This window comes from Panulirus ornatus, chromosome 25, assembly GCF_036320965.1.
Source record: "Panulirus ornatus isolate Po-2019 chromosome 25, ASM3632096v1, whole genome shotgun sequence".
In the NCBI taxonomy this organism is placed as follows: domain Eukaryota; kingdom Metazoa; phylum Arthropoda; class Malacostraca; order Decapoda; family Palinuridae; genus Panulirus; species Panulirus ornatus.
Genome location: NC_092248.1, coordinates 14,298,437 through 14,318,588, shown reverse-complemented (window position 1 = coordinate 14,318,588; position 20,152 = coordinate 14,298,437). Strand labels below are relative to the sequence as shown.

Below are 20,152 nucleotides of genomic sequence, written 5' to 3'. Positions count from 1 at the left end.
TATGCACAATATGTGATATCAGCCAGGGTTCTCCTTATATTTCTGCATGCTTTATCCATCTTTTCCTGATAATCCATGTATATATGCTAGAACACGAGGCATACAATCTCTATTGAAATGTGTGTTATCTCTATAAAAGATAGTAAAAATTATTCAACAATGAAAGCCATATCATTCTACTGTTAAAGTATATGAGACCAATGTGGTGTAGCTGCAAAGCACTGTCTGAACTGTCTGATAAAGGTAACATCACAATTGAAGACTAATTACAATATCCTTCTCTCTCAAATGATTCTGCTTCAACTAGCAACAAAGCTTTGTAAAAGCTATATTCTATGGCCTAAATGGATCCAACAAATCCTCTGTTAAAGAAATATAAAGGATAATGCACTTGGAACTCTACAATCAAATCAAGTATTGACAAGCATATGATGAATCCAGACATACACCAACCTGAAACTCCAGCAGAAGCAATGAGCCAAACAACAAGACTGAGGCGTCCCAGCACATCAGCAGTCTTCCCTGACCAACAGAATACAACAGCTCCCAGGTAACTAAACACCAAAGCCAAAGCCTGCAAATTAAAGAATAAATGAGGTTTAATCTAATAAAAAAATTTAAAACTAAACCTAATTCTCTCAAACCAATATTTAATAGGCATTCTTCCCACATTTACGTGGAGATATCCCAGAATAAATTTCTCGGGAAATTCATTAATGGAGACAACAGGAGCACCTACAAAATCTATATTTGCTTGCTTTGTTTATCAATTCACCTATTACTTGATCAAAGCAGTTCCTCCTTCTGCAAATGTAAAGTAAACAAATTAGAAACCAAGCTCTTTTCTCAGACATATCACAGTTTATCCAATTACAAGTTGTACATGCATGTGACAATATCATAAACTATGAGGTACTGCTACTGCATTAGAGAGCTCAACAATTGTGAAAAGTTAAATTTCAGAGCCTTGAAAGACTACTATAGTTTTCTACAGTGCCCCAGCCTCACTCCATCTTTTCATAGTGACCTCATTAGTTCACCCCTAGAGTGGAACCTAAGAGGGGACATGGAAAGAGTCCAGGCTAGGGAAATGAGTTATTTGAAAGGAGCATGTGGTATGATATAATGCAATGAAGAAAGACATGAGTAGGTGTATGAGAGATTTGGTATGGCAGGGAATGCAAAGGAATTGAAATGTGGAGTGATAAAGTAGGTGAAACGTAATACTTTGAGGTTGTTTGGACATATGGAAAGAATATGAAATGGGGAGTTTACTAGGAGTATGAATGATAGTACAATTAAAGGATTTGGTGCAAGAGAAAGACCATATGTGACAGGGAAATACAGAGGAAGAGCACTGGAGGAAGAGTTACGGTGGAAGAATGCATGGTATCGACTTTTGTGAAGGAAGCATATAAGGAACACTTTTGTGAAGGAAGCATATAAGGAAAGAGATACATGGAGACTCTTTTGCCATAGCCAGTCCTTTAAGGAGAGCTCATGGAGGGAAAAGGCATCAAAGATATAGACAGGATGATAGACATGAGAAATGTGGAGAAAAAATATTTGAAAAAATATCAGAAATTGATAAATTTGTGTGGTAAAAGTTAATAAGTCATTGAATGTTATCAAAAAGAGAATAACCTGCAAACTGTCAGTGTTACTAAGAAGGCACAAAAAATCTTGGTCATGGACTCAAAGCAAAATATTTACCAAGTCTCTCCTTAAAAACATCTATATGCCTGCTTTCAACCACTCTAATTGGTAAATCATTCAATATGTTAACAATCCTATTGAAGAAAAAAGTACTCTGCCTAATTTGTAGTAAAGTATTTGCCCACAAGTTGGTATAGTTAGTTACAAGTGAAATCAGACAAATCAAGTCTCAACTAACATTTTTAGATGTTCAAACCCTTTTATAATTCTGAATATCTGAATCAGATCCCCTTTTAAACATCTCTTTTCTAAGCTAAATAGATTCAAGTTGAGTAGTCATCTGTCATAGGATTTACTTCTCATTGGTAACTCGACGCTGCACTCCTCCATTCAATCTCTCTCTTTTTAGGTAGGGTGACCAAAACTGAACACATTATTTCAGATGGGGATGAACCAATGAACTGTAAAGAGAATGGATGATTTCCTAAGACTTAAAGGCCAAACCTATGAATCTAAGAATATTGTTTGCTCTTTTTCCTGCTTCTGTGCAGTTTACTTGGCTGTAGGTCACCAGAGATTATCGTACCTAAGTTTATGCCTAAGTCTTTCTTCCTTATCAACGTTTTGAAGTTCAACAGAATTCATATTTGTTTTTCCGTCTCTACTTTTCACATATAAAAATTGCACTTATGAGCATCAAATTATTTTGCCACCTACAAGCCTAGTATATCAGTCTGTATATGTCAGTTTGAAGCTGTAGACATTCAAGTTCATTTGCAGATTTATTTCCTAGCTTCGTAATAAGGTACCTATGAATTTTGATATCTTACAACGCAGCCCATTATCAACACCTTAATACTTACTAGAAAGTGAAATGGTCCCAACACTGATCTGTGCAGCACACCACTTACATTTAACTATTCTGAGACTCAAACATTTATCACAACTCTATTCATAGATAGTCAACCAATTTCCTATCCACAAAAGTACAACCCTATCGATACCATGTGACTTAATTTTCACTAGTAACCTTTGATGTGGAACCATACCAGAAGCTCTTTGAAAATCTTGAGATGACAACAACCGCTTCACTTTCTTCATACATAATGATTTGATCATAAAAGTAATCAAGAAGAATTGCCAGATCTAAGCCATATAATTTTGTCTCAAAAAATGGTTTCCATAAGTTTTGTAACTACAGAAGTTACGCTAACTAAATGATAACTTCTGGACAGTGACTTATCACCTTTTTTGAATACTGATGGATACTTCATGGAGTCATCAGAAGTGTTGACTTCTACAACTTGGGCAGGACCTACGCTGTTACACTGGCAAACTTCCTTTCAGCTAGAAATTTCCCACAGCATTTGATGCATTGAAAGGGGCAGTCAAGGGCTTAACAATCTCATTTTTGCCTTTTTCATTGTCCTCAGATAAACTATATAACAGCCTGCTATTTTCTCTATTTTCATTCCATTTCTTACAGGTATCATATCTGCAGTTTTATGTCAATTTGTTCCAGAATGTTCTCCTCACTTATTAAAGAAAAAGGATGTGGGAATATAGTTGTGTCTTAGATTGTAAGTGTAATATTTCATTTCCAACATATCCACAATCCTCCGAACAGTCTCATCTATAGCCCATGCCTCACATCTGTACACTATTGTTTAGACTAATATACCTTCAAACATAACAATGTTTGCCCTCCCATATAATATTTCTATCCAAGCATTCTTCAGCACTCCCAGAGTCTTCATCCCCTCACCCATCTTATGACAAAATTCCAACCTCATGGTTCCATTCACCATCATGTCCACTCCCAAGTATCTAAAGCACTTCCCTGCCTACAAACTTTTTCTGTTCAAACTCACATCCAACTGTCCCCCAACTCTGCTAAACCAAATAACCTTGCTTTTATTCACATGTACACTCAACTTCCTCCTTTCATGCATCCCTCCAAACTAAGTCACCAACTCCAACAGTTCTTCACTAGAATCTGCCACCAGTGCTGTATCATCAGCAAACAACAGCTGAAACTCTTATCCCCTACATATTGCATAATTGCCTTGTTCCCCAAGACTCTTACATTTACCTCCCTCATGATCCCATCCATAAACAAATTAAACAACCATAGTGACAACATACACCCCTGCTGCAGACCAACATCCACCTGGAACCATTAACTCTCCTTTCTCACTTGTAAACATACCTTACACCTTTGATAAAAACTTCTCATTGCTTCTAGCAGCTTTCCTCCTTTCCTCCCACACTGTATACTTCTAAGACCTTCTACATGGCAAAGGCAAAAGATTTGAGCATTCAAAATCCCACGGTAATGTTCACCAAATGTTGCAATCTTTAATGCTTGACCCATGACTGACACTGGGTCAAGTATCAGTATTCAAAGAATCCTGGCTCAAAACGTTTAATATACAGTCAGAGAAAAATATGGCAAATTATAGTTTTCATATTTCTTTATATTCACATTTACTCTCAGCTTTCTTCTTTCACACACTTTACCAAACTCAGTCACCAGCTTCTGCAGTTTCTCACCTGAATCAGCCACCAGCGGTGTATCATCAGCAAACAACAAATGACACACTTCCAAAGCTCTCTCATCCACAACAGACTGCATACTTGCCCCTCTTTCCAAAATTTTTGCATTCACCTCCCTAACAACCCCATCCATACACAAATTAAACAACCATGGAGACATCACGCACCCTTGCCGCAAATTTGAGTAAATGAGAATACGAGTAAGGATATTAGGTACAGTAGGGGTGAGGGACAAGTCAATTGGGAGGTAAGTTTGAAAGGAGAAAAACTGGAGGAAGTGAAGTGTTTTAGATATCTGGGAGTGGACTTGGCAGTGGATAGAACCATGGAAGCAGAAGTGAATCACAGGGTGGGGGAGGGGGCGAAAGTTCTGGGATTGTTGAAAAATGTGTGGAAGTCGAGAACGTTATCTTGGAAAGCAAAAATGGGTATGTTTGAAGGAATAGTGGTTGTGGTGCTAACAATGTTATATGGCTGCGAGGCATGGGCTTTAGATAGAGTTGTGCGGAGGAGGGTGGATGTGCTGGAAATGAGATGTTTGAGAACGATATGTGGTGTGAAGTGGTTTGATCGAGTAAGAAATGAAAGTGTAAGAGAGATGTGTGGTAATAAAAATAGTGTGCTTGAGAGAGCAGAAGAGGGTGTATTGAAATGGTTTGGTCACATGGAGAGAATGAGTGGGGAAAGATTGACAAAGAGGATATATATGTCAGAGGTGGAGGGAGCGAGGAGAAGTGGGAGACCAAATTGGAGGTGGAAAGATGGAGTGAAAAAGATTTTGAGTGATCGGGGCCTAAACATGCAGGAGGGTGAGAGGCGTGCAAGGAATAGTGAATTGGAACGAAGTGGTATACTGGGGTCGACATGCTGTCAATGGATTGAACCAGGGCATGTGAAGCGTCTGGAGTAAACCATGGAATGTTTTGTGGGGCCTGGATGTGGAAAGGGAGCTGTGGTTTGGTGCATTATACATGACAACTAGAGACTGAGTGTGAACGAATGTGGCCTTTGTTGTCTTTTCCTAGCGATACGTCGCACACGTGGGGGAGGGGGTTTTCATTTCATGTGTGGCGGGGTGGTGACGGGAATGAATAATGGGCAGATAGTATGAATTATGTGCATGTGTATATATGTATATGTCTGTGTGTATATATATATGTATATGTTGAGATGTATAGGTATGTATATGTGCATGTGTGGACATGTATGTATATACATGTGTACGTGGATGGGTTGGGCCATTCTTTCATCTGTTTCCTTGCGCTACCTCGCTAACGTGGGAGACAGCGACAAAGTATAATAAAAAAAATAAAAAATATTTCTTTATATACAATTCACTTCTACGTTCTTATCTAAAGCATGAATTCTTAATCATCTGCATATCAAGTACAAGTTTTGACAAAATAGATGAAAGAGATGGAATTCTTCCATAGTGCATGCTGTCTTGTTCAAAACATTCAAATTGTAATCAGTAAATGATATGGTAACTTGTATTTTTCATGTTTTTTCCTTACATTTCTCTTCAGCTGCTTCTTACCTACTCAACTGACAAAAATTCATATTTCATTTATTTATTATACTTTGTCACTGTCTCCCGCGTTAGCGAGGTAGCGCAAGGAAACAGACGAAAGAATGGCCCAACCCACCCACATACACATGTATATACATACACGTCCACACATGCACATATACATACCTATACATTTCAACATATACATATATATACATACAACGACATATACATATATACACATGTACATAATTCATACCTGCTGCCTTTATTCATTCCCGTGACCACCCTTCCACACATGAAATGACAACTCCCTCCCCCAAATGCGTGCGAGGTAGCGCTAGGAAAAGACAACAAAGGCCACATTCGTTCACACTCAGTCTCTGTCATGTATAATGCACCGAAACCACAGCTCCCTTTCCACATCCAGGCCCCACAAAACTTTCCATGTTTTACCCCAGATGCTTCACATGCCCTGGTTCAATAATTCATTTATTCAGAAAAATAATGATGAAAATAGGTATATGAATAGAAGTGATACATGGAACATGAATGCTTGGAATCCCATGAAGGCCAATGTTATCTTCAGTTAAAAACATTCAACTTATACTCAGTGAAAAAGGTAAATTGTAATCTTCATACAATTGTTGCTAAATACTCTATCTATCTACATTAAAATTTCAATATGAATACTTAAATCTTATCACACACATCCCAACCCAAGACTAATAAATTCCAATAAATTCAGCCAAATGTAAAGCATTCTATCAAAAGTCCTTCCTTCACCAGAAACTTACCAAATATCCATTTGAGGTGACTGCCGATACAAGCACAGCAATGATGTGGAAGATGTACGAGAATATGGTGTAAAGCAAACTAGAGAGAAAGGTGGGTGTGTGATGTATGATGATGTACACCATAGGGAGGATCACAGTCACCGTCACAACACTGCGGACATGCTGCACCACAAACCTGACATAAATACATTATATTATTGAACTTCAAAAAGTTGGTAAGAAATCAAAATGAGAAAGAAAACAGTGTCAAATGTAAATACAATAAGTTTCAAGGGTTGACAGCAATACTAATTTGTGATACATAATCTTTATATATTGTCCATTCATTTGAATCACTTTATAGTACATCTTTTCCATCAGTTCATTTCTACAGTAAATTTTTCTTAAACCACCATACATTGGTAAAGCATCTTTAAAATATCTCTTTTTCTGATAGTTATGCCCTGAGCTAATGAAGAACCAAAAGGAACATCAAAAAGTTCACACAAGAGTTTTGAACACAGTTATGGCAGTCATATTTGAGCTTCTAGTGCTTTCTTCTTAAATATAATCAAATATTAAATGCATCAGATTGGGGAAGAGCAGTGTGGTTTCAAAAGTGGTAGAGGATGTGTGGATCAGGTGTTTGCTTTGAAGAATGTATGTGAGAAATACTTAGAAAAGCAAATGGATTTGTATGTAGCATTTATGGATCTGGAGAAGGCATATGATAGAGTTGATAGAGATGCTCTGTGGAAGATATTAAGAATATATGGTGTGGGAGGCAAGTTGTTAGAAGCAGTGAAAAGTTTTTATCGAGGATGTAAGGCATGTGTACGTGTAGGAAGAGAGGAAAGTGATTGGTTCTCAGTGAATGTAGGTTTGCGGCAGGGGTGTGTGATGTCTCCATGGTTGTTTAATTTGTTTATGGATGGGGTTGTTACGGAGGTGAATGCAAGAGTTTTGGAAAGAGGGGCAAGTATGAAGTCTGTTGGGGATGAGAGAGCTTGGGAAGTGAGTCAGTTGTTGTTCGCTGATGATACAGCGCTGGTGGCTGATTCATGTGAGAAACTGCAGAAGCTGGTGACTGAGTCTGGTAAAGTGTGTGAAAGAAGAAAGTTAAGAGTAAATGTGAATAAGAGCAAGGTAATTAGGTACAGTAGGGTTGAGGGTCAAGTCAATTGGGAGGTAAGTTTGAATGGAGAAAAACTGGAGGAAGTAAAGTGTTTTAGATATCTGGGAGTGGATCTGGCAGCGGATGGAACCATGGAAGCGGAAGTGGATCATAGGGTGGGGGAGGGGGCGAAAATCCTGGGAGCCTTGAAGAATGTGTGGAAGTCGAGAACATTATCTCGGAAAGCAAAAATGGCTATGTCTGAAGGAATAGTGGTTCTAACAATGTTGTATGGTTGTAAGGCGTGGGCTATGGATAGAATTGTGCGCAGGAGGATGGATGTGCTGGAAATTAGATGTTTGAGGACAATGTGTGGTGTGAGGTGGTTTGATTGAGTAAGTAATGTAAGGGTAAGAGAGATGTGTGGAAATAAAAAGAGCGTGGTTGAGCGAGCAGAGGAGGGTATTTTGAAATGGTTTGGGCACATGGAGAGAATGAGTGAGGAAAGATTGACCAAGAGGATATATGTGTCGGAGGTGGAGGGAACGAGAAGTGGGAGACCAAATTGGAGGTGGAAAGATGGAGTGAAAAAGATTTTGTGTGATCGGGGCCTGAACATGCAGGAGGGTGAAAGGAGGGCAAGGAATAGAGTGAATTGGATCGATGTGGTATACCGGGGTTGACGTGCTGTCAGTGGATTGAATCAGGGCATGTGAAGCGTCTGGGGTAAACCATGGAAAGCTGTGTAGGTATGTATATTTGCGTGTGTGGACGTATGTATATACATGTGTATGGGGGGGGGGGGTTGGGCCATTTCTTTCGTCTGTTTCCTTGCGCTACCTCGCAAACGCGGGAGACAGCGACAAAGAAAAAAAAAATAAATGCAATGTAGGTTTGCGGCAGGGGTGTGTGATGTCTCCATGGTTGTTTAATTTGTTTATGGATGGGGTTGTAAGGGAGGTAAATGCAAGAGTCCTGGAAAGAGGGGCAAGTATGAAGTCTGTTGGGGATGAGAGAGCTTGGGAAGTGAGTCAGTTGTTGTTCGCTGATGATACAGCGCTGGTGGCTGATTCATGTGAGAAACTGCAGAAGCTGGTGACTGAGTTTGGTAAAGTGTGTGGAAGAAGAAAGTTGAGAGTAAATGTGAATAAGAGCAAGGTTATTAGGTACAGTAGGGGTGAGGGTCAAGTCAAGTGGGAGGTGAGTTTGAATGGAGAAAAACTGGAGGAAGTGAAGTGTTTTAGATATCTGGGAGTGGATCTGTCAGCGGATGGAACCATGGAAGCGGAAGTGGATCATAGGGTGGGGGAGGGGGCGAAAGTTTTGGGAGCCTTGAAAAATGTGTGGAAGTCGAGAACATTATCTCGGAAAGCAAAAATGGGTATGTTTGAGGGAATAGTGGTTCCAACAATGTTGTATGGTTGCGAGGCGTGGGCTATGGATAGAGATGTGCGCAGGAGGATGGATGTGCTGGAAATGAGATGTTTGAGGACAATGTGTGGTGTGAGGTGGTTTGATCGAGTAAGTAACGTAAGGGTAAGAGAGATGTGTGGAAATAAAAAGAGCGTGGTTGAGAGAGCAGAAGAGGGTGTTTTGAAATGGTTTGGGCACATGGAGAGAATGAGTGAGGAGAGATTGACCAAGAGGATATATGTGTCGGAGGTGGAGGGAACGAGGAGAAGAGGGAGACCAAATTGGAGGTGGAAAGATGGAGTGAAAAAGATTTTGTGTGATCGGGGCCTGAACATGCAGGAGGGTGAAAGGAGGGCAAGGAATAGAGTGAATTGGAGTCATGTGGTATACAGGGGTTGACGTGCTGTCAGTGGATTGAATCAAGGCATGTGAAGCGTCTGGGGTAAACCATGGAAAGCTGTGTAGGTATGTATATTTGCGTGTGTGGACGTGTGTATGTACATGTGTATGGGGGGGGGGGGGGCATTTCTTTCGTCTGTTTCCTTGCGCTACCTCGCAAACGCGGGAGACAGCGACAAAGTATAAAAAAAAAAAAAAAAAAAAAATATAAAAACAGGTTCTGAAGAATGAAAATACATTTTTCTACCTTAGGCAAAGTCTATGAGCATTTGAGAGAGTAATGTACTTGCTTGGTCAGGGGTTAAAATACCACTTCACCTTCCCTCCTGACATAAGGGGATGTGTCAAAGTGGATTCACCCTCTTCAATCGCCACAATACCCATGAAGCCACCTTTAGCTGATCCACATACATATACCTCTACAGCAACTATCCAAACCCATTATGTCATATCACATAGGTGAGGTGGTGCTAAGAAGCAGCATACCCTATCACTTATCAGTCAATGGAGTCTGTGCAAAGGGATGGGAAAATATATGAAAGCTCATAAAGCACTTCCCTGGTAAACAAATGGTTTTCCATGCTTCAAAACCTATATTTCTTAACAATGAACAGAACCTTACAAGCATCTGAAAACATACCCATATGAAGGAACAAAACAATGAGAAACATCAGAGAATAAAAACCATAAAACAAAGAACAATCACATAAAACATTATTTTTAGTAACAACCTAGCCTTCACTCTGGATCCTTCAGTACTCAAAAGCAGCATACAGAGACCTACAAAGGGGAGATCCAGCACACCTAAACATAGGTATCATCTAATTAAGGTGTTGCTGACAGCCAAAAATTCCTTTACAAATATCAACAATAAGAGACTCCAACAGAAAGTCAAGGCAGAAGCTGACACTGATACACTCGGCTTTGAGAGTGCTAACTTTTGGACCAATATCAACATTTCTTCCTTCAGAGGATAAGAGAAGGTTGAATGACTAAGTAAATATTCTAAGTAATTTCCATGAAACTAAAGAACCTCAATTACCAAGAAACTTTGGGGTTTAAAAAAAAAGTACATCTAAAATATGAATTCCAATTTAAAAAGATGTCACAACTAAGCAGGGCATTAGTTTCACTGTCTTCTTCCTGATTCATCAGCTAACAGGAACACTGGACAAATCACTGCAGAAACACATAACTATGACACTAACTGATTATAAGAATAAAAATCTTCAATAGATCCTACCGAGGGAAAGAAGAGGAAGCTATGGGCTTCCTTAGAAAAAAGATCGTAACTGTCCATTCCAGACTGAAAATATTGAAAATAATGAAAAAAAAAAATATAAGGTCTTTTAAAGGCATTCCTCTACAAAACTAAAAAATTATTAGCTATACTATTTTCAAAAAGTGAAACACACTCTAAAAACACTGACTTGGTCACTGCAGAATCTTCAACTGCCCAGAAGACCAGTATTACCTTTGAAGATAGCAAATTGAGATAGCAAATACATTTTCAAAAGTGATGAATAACTAAGGTTTATCATGGGTACATGCACATGATGCTCTTAGGGTGTAACCGTCATACATGTGGTCACTGAGACTAGTGCTTCTAAACGTGTGAGCACCAGCGACCTACTTCAGTGTGCCTCAGGTCATCTTGAGGAACCATGCTCTTTCTTTATTTGTCCAGGCTGCTACTTTATTCTGGATATTTCACTTCTGTGTGCTGTATATCTTCTATCTGTACTTCAACATAACTAGTTCTTACCTTTCAAAGGAGGAAAGCCCTAATTCTTGCCTGAAAGAAAATGTGGGTACATGAGATTTCTAAACTCACTGGGTGCTCAAAACTCTTGATCAGGCAGCCGCTTCCTGCAACACCTCAGCAGTGCCTCGCCTTATTCAGATCAAGACCCTATGGACCTAAAACATGGACCTAGAGCACTTCAGGAACCTAGCCAATTCTATTCCCACATGTCTGCAGCTGGTAATCAAGGCCAAAGTAGAGAAGACAAAGTAATACAAAGTAGTTAAGACATTGCCTTTGAATATGTATGGGGATGTGAACAAGGATTTTTGCATACACTGCATCTCCAAACTTTCTTCTGTGCATCTATATGAGAAACAAAAATGTGAACATTCTGAAACAGACTGTTCTAAAGCTAGATTTTTCTAAATAAAGACTAACACAGAGAATCTGGCACATCTGGTATAATGAATGGCACATTTACATTAGTCTCTGCCACAAGGGATGTTAAATCCAGCTCAAAGTTACTGGACATTAATTCACAGAAACCTACCACAAATATATTGACATTTTCTAAAAAAGAACTCCTTTCACTCTTATTTAAAACTATAAAGTCCTTGGCCTTGATAGGACATCTACAAGAATTATGCAAACTCTTTATAGAAGAATGCTTGTTAAAATTGTTTCCCTGAGTACAGGAAGAACCTCTATTTTGAAAAGCATGGAACCACTGTTGAACTGTCCATAACAAATTGGACTCTCCAATGAATAGAAGCCCCAGCTACAATCTGCCAAGTCTATTCAAACCTTCTAAAGATCTTCCAAGGCCTTCCAAGCCCTGGAAGCCACATACATCTTTGTCAATCCATCTAAACACAGTTTACCCTTAAGGGAGGGGTAGCTACATGAAAAGTCTCCATAACTGGTAAACTCTAGTGCCATTTCTTAGCCTTTTGTACCTCACCCTTAACAGGCCACTTGTATAAGGTAACTCTAGCACAGAGTTTCCATTAGCTCCTACCAAATATTCCTAGTAACTACTACTACCTAATGTGTCTACCTAATGCTCCCATCTCATGTTCCTACTAACTACTACCTAATGTTCCTTCCTGTTTCTTTTATCTTTTGCTCTAACCATTTTGCCGTAATGCAGGGCTAGTACATAGAGCTCACCACACGAAAATCTAGAGTTACAAAGAATAATTTGCGAGTTAATCACTGTTAAGTTTTATGCATGACAAGGAAAGATTCGTATGTTTGAGGACAGAATGCCAGCAGTCCACGAGTAAGGCAGAAAGAAAAGACACTTACCTAGGTCAGAGTGCAAAGTGACAACCACTGAAGTGCTACCTCACTACACAGCTGACACTAACCCTCCCGATACCCAGGCTGGTAGTACCGGTAATATACTTCCCTGGTTGGTAGTTGTCTACCAACTACTAAGTACAAGATTGGGTAGTACCAGTAAAGTACTTGTATTATAAAGATAATGCTAGCTTCCAGAAAGTAACACTGACTAGGCAAACTGCTGAAGCTTGAAACTTTCCTTTAGACCCTGAATTAAATGGAATGTCATCAAGGAATGCCAAAGATACATTAGTCATGTCAACAGGAGTGAAATATAACTCATGATAACTGCAGCAATGCTTAGCCCAAAAAGCATGGCTCTGATATAAAAGAATTCCCTTCTTGAATGGCTAAAAGCAATCTCATGTTATTGTTGCTGTTGCTATAACCCAAGAATCCCTTTATGTAACTCCCACAGCACTTAAATATATTGATAGTACACTATATGAACCTAATAGTCCCAATTACTTCAGAGAGATAAAGGAATGATTTGAAATTTTCCTCACCTTGACAATGACATAAAGTGAAGCTCATTATTGAACTCGAATATTTAGGGCATAAAACTATATTGTGATAAGTCAATACAGCATATCAAGAAATTGCAATGAACAAGAATGAAGTGTGCTAACATTATCATTCACTACTGCTCCTATTCTTCACCCATCCTGACCCACTGAAAATCACAGTTCATTTCCAATATAGTAAATGAGTAACTTCATCATATCTCTGAAAATCCACCTTTAGAAATGACAGCCTGTCCTGGTAAGTGATGAAAATAAGATAATTTTCGTTTCTGCATCATTAAAATTTTATCAAAACATACATATATAGAATATAACCAGATTTACACTATATCACATACATTTTTATAAAAAATTCTGAGTTTTCAAGTCTGTTTTTATTATGCCTTAAGGGTGAATTTTTGTTTACAAAAATACCTCCAATCGCATGATGGAACTCAATGGAAAAACAGGATTCACTAACCAGAATTTCACTTTAGAGTCAACTTTTCAGGAGTGCAACTATTCCATTACTTGGGGGATGAATGTACTGATGGAAACATAAATGGTGATCAGATTACATAAGGAGTGAAAAGTTACAACTAAAAACTCACCTCCCTAAAATTTCAGAAATGGTGTCAAGAAGACGCAAAGGTAGTAATGCTACTGAGACAGACAGGAGGCCATGGGCAGACTGAACTTCCAACAGCCAACCTCGAGTCCATGTGGTAACAGCATGTTTGGCAGGATGAAGTAGTGACCCAAACAGAACAGCCCACAAGAGAGGTTGTATGAATGGCTGTGGAGTGAAGCTTAGATAAATACAAGGTATTCAAGAATATCATTATCATGGAGTACATATAGAAAAGGGAATCTCAAAGGTAGTATGGGCAAAGAGACTGTCAACATACTGTTCACTACACAAGAGGAATGATTAAAGACACTTCATTGAGAAGTGGATTACAGACTTTATCCTTTTGGATTTGGAGCCTTACAGTTCCAGCAGCCTAACTCAGGAAGTCAATAATCTAATTATAAAATACTGACCTTACCGTTCCAGCAGCCTATCTCAAGAGGTCAATAATCTAATTATAAAATAATGACCTTACAGTTCCAGCAACCTAACTCTGGAAGTCAATAATCTGATTATAAAATATTGTCTTCAAACAACTGAACAGTAAAGTGAATTGAAACGATGTTGTATATAGGGGATGACGTGCAGTCAATGGGCTGAACCAGGGCATGTGAAATGACCAGGGGAAAACAATGGAAAGGTTCATGGGGTGTGGTTGTGAATAACGTGCACTCTGCATGACAACTAAAGAATGTATGTGAGTAAATATGTCCTTCCTTTCTTTGTTCCTGGCATTACCAAGCTAACACAGGAAATGGAAAACAAGAATGAAAACAAATTAACAGTATGTTAATCACCAAAAAATCATTGTATGAATACATGACCAGGTTATAGTGATGGGTGATTTGAATGCAAAGGTGAGCAATGTGGCAGTTGATTGTATAATTGGTGTACATGGGATGTTCAGTGTTGTAAATGGAAATGGTGAAGAGCTTGTAGATTTGTGTGCTGAAAAAGGATTGGTGATTGGGAATGCCTCGTTTAAAAAGAGAGATATACATAAGCATACATATGTAAGTAGGAGAGATGGCCAGAGAGCGTTATTGGATTACATGTTAATTGATAGGCACGTGAAAGAGAGACTTTTAGATGTTAATGTGCTGATAGGGGCAACTGGAGGGATGTCTGATCATTATCTTGTGGAGGTGAAGATGAAGAAAAGAAGAGAGAACGTTGGGGTGAAGAGAGTGGTGAGAGTAAGTGATCTTAGAAAAGAGACTTGTGTGAGGAAGTACTAGGAGAGATTGAGTGCAGAATGGAAAAAGGTGAGAGCAAATGACATAAGGGTAGTGGGGGAGGAATGGGATGTATTTAGGGAAGCAGTGATGGCTTGCGCAAAACATGTTTGTGGCATGACAAAGGTGGGAGGTGGAAAGATTAGAAAGGGTAGTGAGTGGTGGGATGCAGAAGCAAGATTGTTAGAGAAAGAGAAGAGAGAGGCGTTTGGACAAGTTTTGCAGGGAAACAGTGCAAATGACTGGGAGATGTATAAAAGAAAGAGGCAAGAGGTGAAAAAGAGGGCAAATGAGAGTTGGGGTTAGAGAGTATCATTAAATTTTAGGGAGAATAAAAAACTGTTTTGGAAGGAGGTAAATAAAATGCAAAAGACAAGAGAACAAACGGGAACATCGGTGAAGGGGGCAAATGGGGATGTAATAACAAGTACTGGTGAAGTGAGAGGGATATGGAGTGAGTATTTTGAAGGTTTATTGAATGTGTTTGATGATAAATTGACAGATGTAGGGTGTTTTGGTTAAGGTGATGTGTGAAGTGAGAGGGTCAGGGAGAAAGGTATAGTGAACAGAAAAGACGTAATGAAAGCTTTGTGGAAGATGAAAGCTGGCAAGGCGGTGAGTTTGGATGGTATTGCAGTGGAATTTATCAAAAAAGGGGGTGACTGTGTTGTTGACTGGCTGGGGGGGTTAATGTTTTTCATGTGTGGTGGGGTGGCGACGGCAATGGATGAAGGCAGCAAGTATGAACATGTAAATGAGTATATATATATATGCATATGTATGTGTATGTACATGATGAAATGTATAGGTATGTATATGTGCATGTGTGGGCATTCATGTATATACATGTGAATTTGGGTGGGTTGGGCCATTCTTTCGTCTGTTTCCTCGCACTAACTCGCTAACATGGGAGACAGCAACTAAGTATAAAAAATAAATAGAATAAATAAATACATAATTTTTTTTTTTTTTTTTTTTTTTTTTATACTTTGTCGCTGTCTCCCGCGTTTGCGAGGTAGCGCAAGGAAACAGACGAAAGAAATGGCCCAACCCCCCCCCCCCCATACACATGTACATACACATGTCCACACACGCAAATATACATACCTACACAGCTTTCCATGATTGACCAAGAGGATATGTGTCGGAGGTGGAGGGAACAAGGAGAAGAGGGAGACCAAATTGGAGGTGGAAAGATGGAGTGAAAAGATTTTGTGTGATCGGGGCCTGAACATGCAGGAGGGTGAAAGGAGGGCAAGGAATAGAGTGAATTGGAGCGATGTGGTATACCGGGGTTGACGTGCTGTCAGTGGATTGAAGCAGGGCATGTGAAGCGTCTGGGGTAAACCATGGAAAGCTGTGTAGGTATGTATATTTGCGTGTGTGGACGTATGTATATACATGTGTATGGGGGGGGGGTTGGGCCATTTCTTTCGTCTGTTTCCTTGCGCTACCTCGCAAACGCGGGAGACAGCGACAAAGTATAATAAATATAAAATAAATAAATAAATATAAATAAATATATATATATATATATATATATATATATATATATATATATATATATATATATATATTTTTTTTTTTTTTTTTTTTTTTTTTTTTTTTTTTCGCTGTCTCCCGCGATTGCGAGGTAGCGCGAGGAAACAGACGAAAGAAATGGCCCAACCCCCATACACACGTACATACACACGTCCACACACGCAAATATACATACCTACACAGCTTTCCATGGTTTACCCCAGACGCTTCACATGCCTTGATTCAATCCACTGACAGCACGTCAACCCCTGTATACCACATCGCTCCAATTCACTCTATTCCTTGCCCTCCTTTCACCCTCCTGCATGTTCAGGCCCCGATCACACAAAATCTTTTTCACTCCATCTTTCCACCTCCAATTTGGTCTCCCTCTTCTCCTCGTTCCCTCCACCTCCGACACATATATCCTCTTGGTCAATCTTTCCTCACTCATTCTCTCCATGTGCCCAAACCATTTCAAAACACCCTCTTCTGCTCTCTCAACCACGCTCTTTTTATTTCCACACATCTCTCTTACCCTTACGTTACTTACTCGATCAAACCACCTCACACCACACATTGTCCTCAAACATCTCATTTCCAGCACATCCATCCTCCTGCGCACAACTCTATCCATAGCCCACGCCTCGCAACCATACAACATTGTTGGAACCACCATTCCTTCAAACATACCCATTTTTGCTTTCCGAGATAATGTTCTCGACTTCCACACATTTTTCAAGGCTCCCAAAATTTTCGCCCCCTCCCCCACCCTATGATCCACTTCCGCTTCCATGGTTCCATCCGCTGACAGATCCACTCCCAGATATCTAAAACACTTCACTTCCTCCAGTTTTTCTCCATTCAAACTCACCTCCCAATTGACTTGACCCTCAACCCTACTGTACCTAATAACCTTGCTCTTATTCACATTTACTCTTAATTTTCTTCTTCCACACACTTTACCAAACTCAGTCACCAGCTTCTGCAGTTTCTCACATGAATCAGCCACCAGCGCTGTATCATCAGCGAACAACAACTGACTCACTTCCCAAGCTCTCTCATCCCCAACAGACTTCATACTTGCCCCTCTTTCCAGGACTCTTGCATTTACCTCCCTAACAACCCCATCCATAAACAAATTAAACAACCATGGAGACATCACACACCCCTGCCGCAAACCTACATTCACTGAGAACCAATCACTTTCCTCTCTTCCTACACGTACACATGCCTTACATCCTCGATAAAAACTTTTCACTGCTTCTAACAACTTGCCTCCCACACCATATATTCTTAATACCTTCCACAGAGCATCTCTATCAACTCTATCATATGCCTTCTCCAGATCCATAAATGCTACATACAAATCCATTTGCTTTTCTAAGTATTTCTCACATACATTCTTCAAAGCAAACACCTGATCCACACATCCTCTACCACTTCTGAAACCGCACTGCTCTTCCCCAATCTGATGCTCTGTACATGCCTTCACCCTCTCAATCAATACCCTCCCATATAGTTTACCAGGAATACTCAACAAACTTATACCTCTGTAATTTGAGCACTCACTCTTATCCCCTTTGCCTTTGTACAATGGCACTATGCACGCGTTCGAGAAGGCTCAGGAGATAAGGATCTCGCGGGTGTAGAACTTCCTCCCCGTACCGTGCGAGGATGTGATTACGAGGAGACGTCTGAAGACAAGACCGATTTCGACGATGAAGGCCTGCACTGTGGCTGAGAGATTGACTTGAGGAGGCAGAAGTGATATTGTGACAGTGATTGTGTCAGCGTCGCGTCGCCTCGCCGCAGTGTATCGAGACAGACTTCCCCAGAACTTTTAAAGGGGAAGTAAATGTTTATAGTTGTGTTACTGGAGTGATAGTTTTCATGCATGGTGTTTTTGACAAGAAAATAGTGAAGTTGGAGAAAAATGTAGCTTAGACATTGAAGCTTATTGATACTGTGGTGAAATTGATGAGAACTGCTATTGACGTTTGTGTGAATAAATTGTACATTTCCTTTTCCATAGCCAGAGGTTGAACCATTATGTGACATTCATTTTTTCATTCATTTTAAGCTAAAAGTTTGTTTTCTAAATTGTTTCTTACATTTTTCATATGTATATATATGTATGTGTGTGTGTGTGTGTGTATGTGCGTATGTGTGTGTATGTGTGTGTGTGTGTGTATGTATATATATATGTATATTATCCCTGGGGATAGGGGTGAAAGAATACTTCCCACGTATTCCTCGCGTGTCGTAGAAAGCGACTAGAGGGGACGGGAGCGGGGGGCCGGAAATCCTCCCCTCCTTGTATTAACTTTCTAAAATGGGAAACAGAAGAAGGAGTCACGCGGGGAGTGATCATCCTCCTCGAAGGCTCAGAGTGGGGTGCCTAAATGTGTGTGGATGTAACCAAGATGTGAAAAAAGGAGAGATAGGTAGTATGTTTGAGGAAAGGAACCTGGATGTTTTGGCTCTGAGTGAAACGAAGCTCAAGGGTAAAGGGGAAGAGTGGTTTGGAAATGTCTGGGGAGTGAAGTCAGGGGTTAGTGAGAGGACAAGAGCAAGGGAAGGAGTAGCAATACTCCTGAAACAGGAGTTGTGGGAGTATGTGATAGAATGTAAGAAAGTAAATTCTCGATTAATATGGGTAAAATTGAAAGTTGATGGAGAGAGGTGGGTGATTATTGGTGCATATGCACCTGGGCATGAGAAGAAAGATCATGAGAGGCAAGTGTTTTGGGAGCAGCTGAATGAGTGTGTTAGCGGTTTTGATGCACGAGACCGGGTTATAGTGATGGGTGATTTGAATGCAAAGGTGAGTAATGTGGCAGTTGAGGGAATAATTGGTATGCATGGGGTGTTCAGTGTTGTAAATGGAAATGGTGAAGAGCTTGTAGATTTATGTGCTGAAAAAGGACTGATGATTGGGAATACCTGGTTTAAAAAGCGAGATATACATAAGTATACTTATGTAAGCAGGAGAGATGGCCAGAGAGCGTTATTGGATTACGTGTTAATTGACAGGCGTGCGAAAGAGAGACTTTTGGATGTTAATGTGCTGAGAGGTGCAACTGGAGGGATGTCTGATCATATATATATATATATATATAATTTTTATATATCCCTGGGGATAGGGGATTAAGAATACTTCCCACGTATTCCCTGCGTGTCGTAGAAGGCGACTAAAAGGGGAGGGAGCGGGGGGCTGGAAATCCTCCCCTCTCGTTTTTTTTTTTCCAAAAGAAGGAACAGAGGGGGCAAGGTGAGGATATTCCAAAAAAGGCCCAGTCCTCTGTTCCTAACGCTACCTCGCTAACGCGGGAAATGGCGAATAGTTTAAAAGAAAAGAAAGAAAATAAATAACAAACACAGTGCAAACCCTGAAAATATCAAGTGAACTAGAAAACATACAAGCTGTAAAGAACTGATGCGCATGATGATGATGTAATCATTGCGAGAAAGTGCACTTGGGAACTTACCGTGCTTCACATTCCATGCGGTTATCAACATATCACGTGCACCACTGAGACTTACTTCACCAAAGATTCCACATTCCTCCTCTACTACTTTTATACAAGCTCACCTGGTATTTCCGCCTTTGTTACTGCTCACTCCAAATCGTAAATCAAGTTCTAGTCTTCTACCTCATTCTTATATCTCCTCTGATGACGTATCCATATACGAAAGTGCTTTTGAGAACTTGTCTCATTTCATTTTCCTCATAGTTATCAGTAA

The 20,152-nt window shown here is 39.8% G+C and overlaps 1 protein-coding gene across 7 annotated transcripts in view; it reads right to left on the bottom strand.

The window, feature by feature from the left end:
* Positions 1-20,152, bottom strand: part of LOC139757301 (transmembrane protein 245) — a 198,228-nt gene that overhangs the window by 171,939 nt on the left and 6,137 nt on the right. For all 7 annotated transcript variants that reach the window (XM_071677681.1, XM_071677682.1, XM_071677680.1 and 4 more), the window contains exons 3-5: positions 13,630-13,814; positions 6,520-6,694; positions 454-574 (exon numbers count right to left, since the gene is read on the bottom strand). In XM_071677681.1, the coding sequence (XP_071533782.1) occupies positions 454-574; positions 6,520-6,694; positions 13,630-13,814 (481 nt within the window). The remainder of the gene's footprint in view (positions 1-453; positions 575-6,519; positions 6,695-13,629; positions 13,815-20,152) is intronic.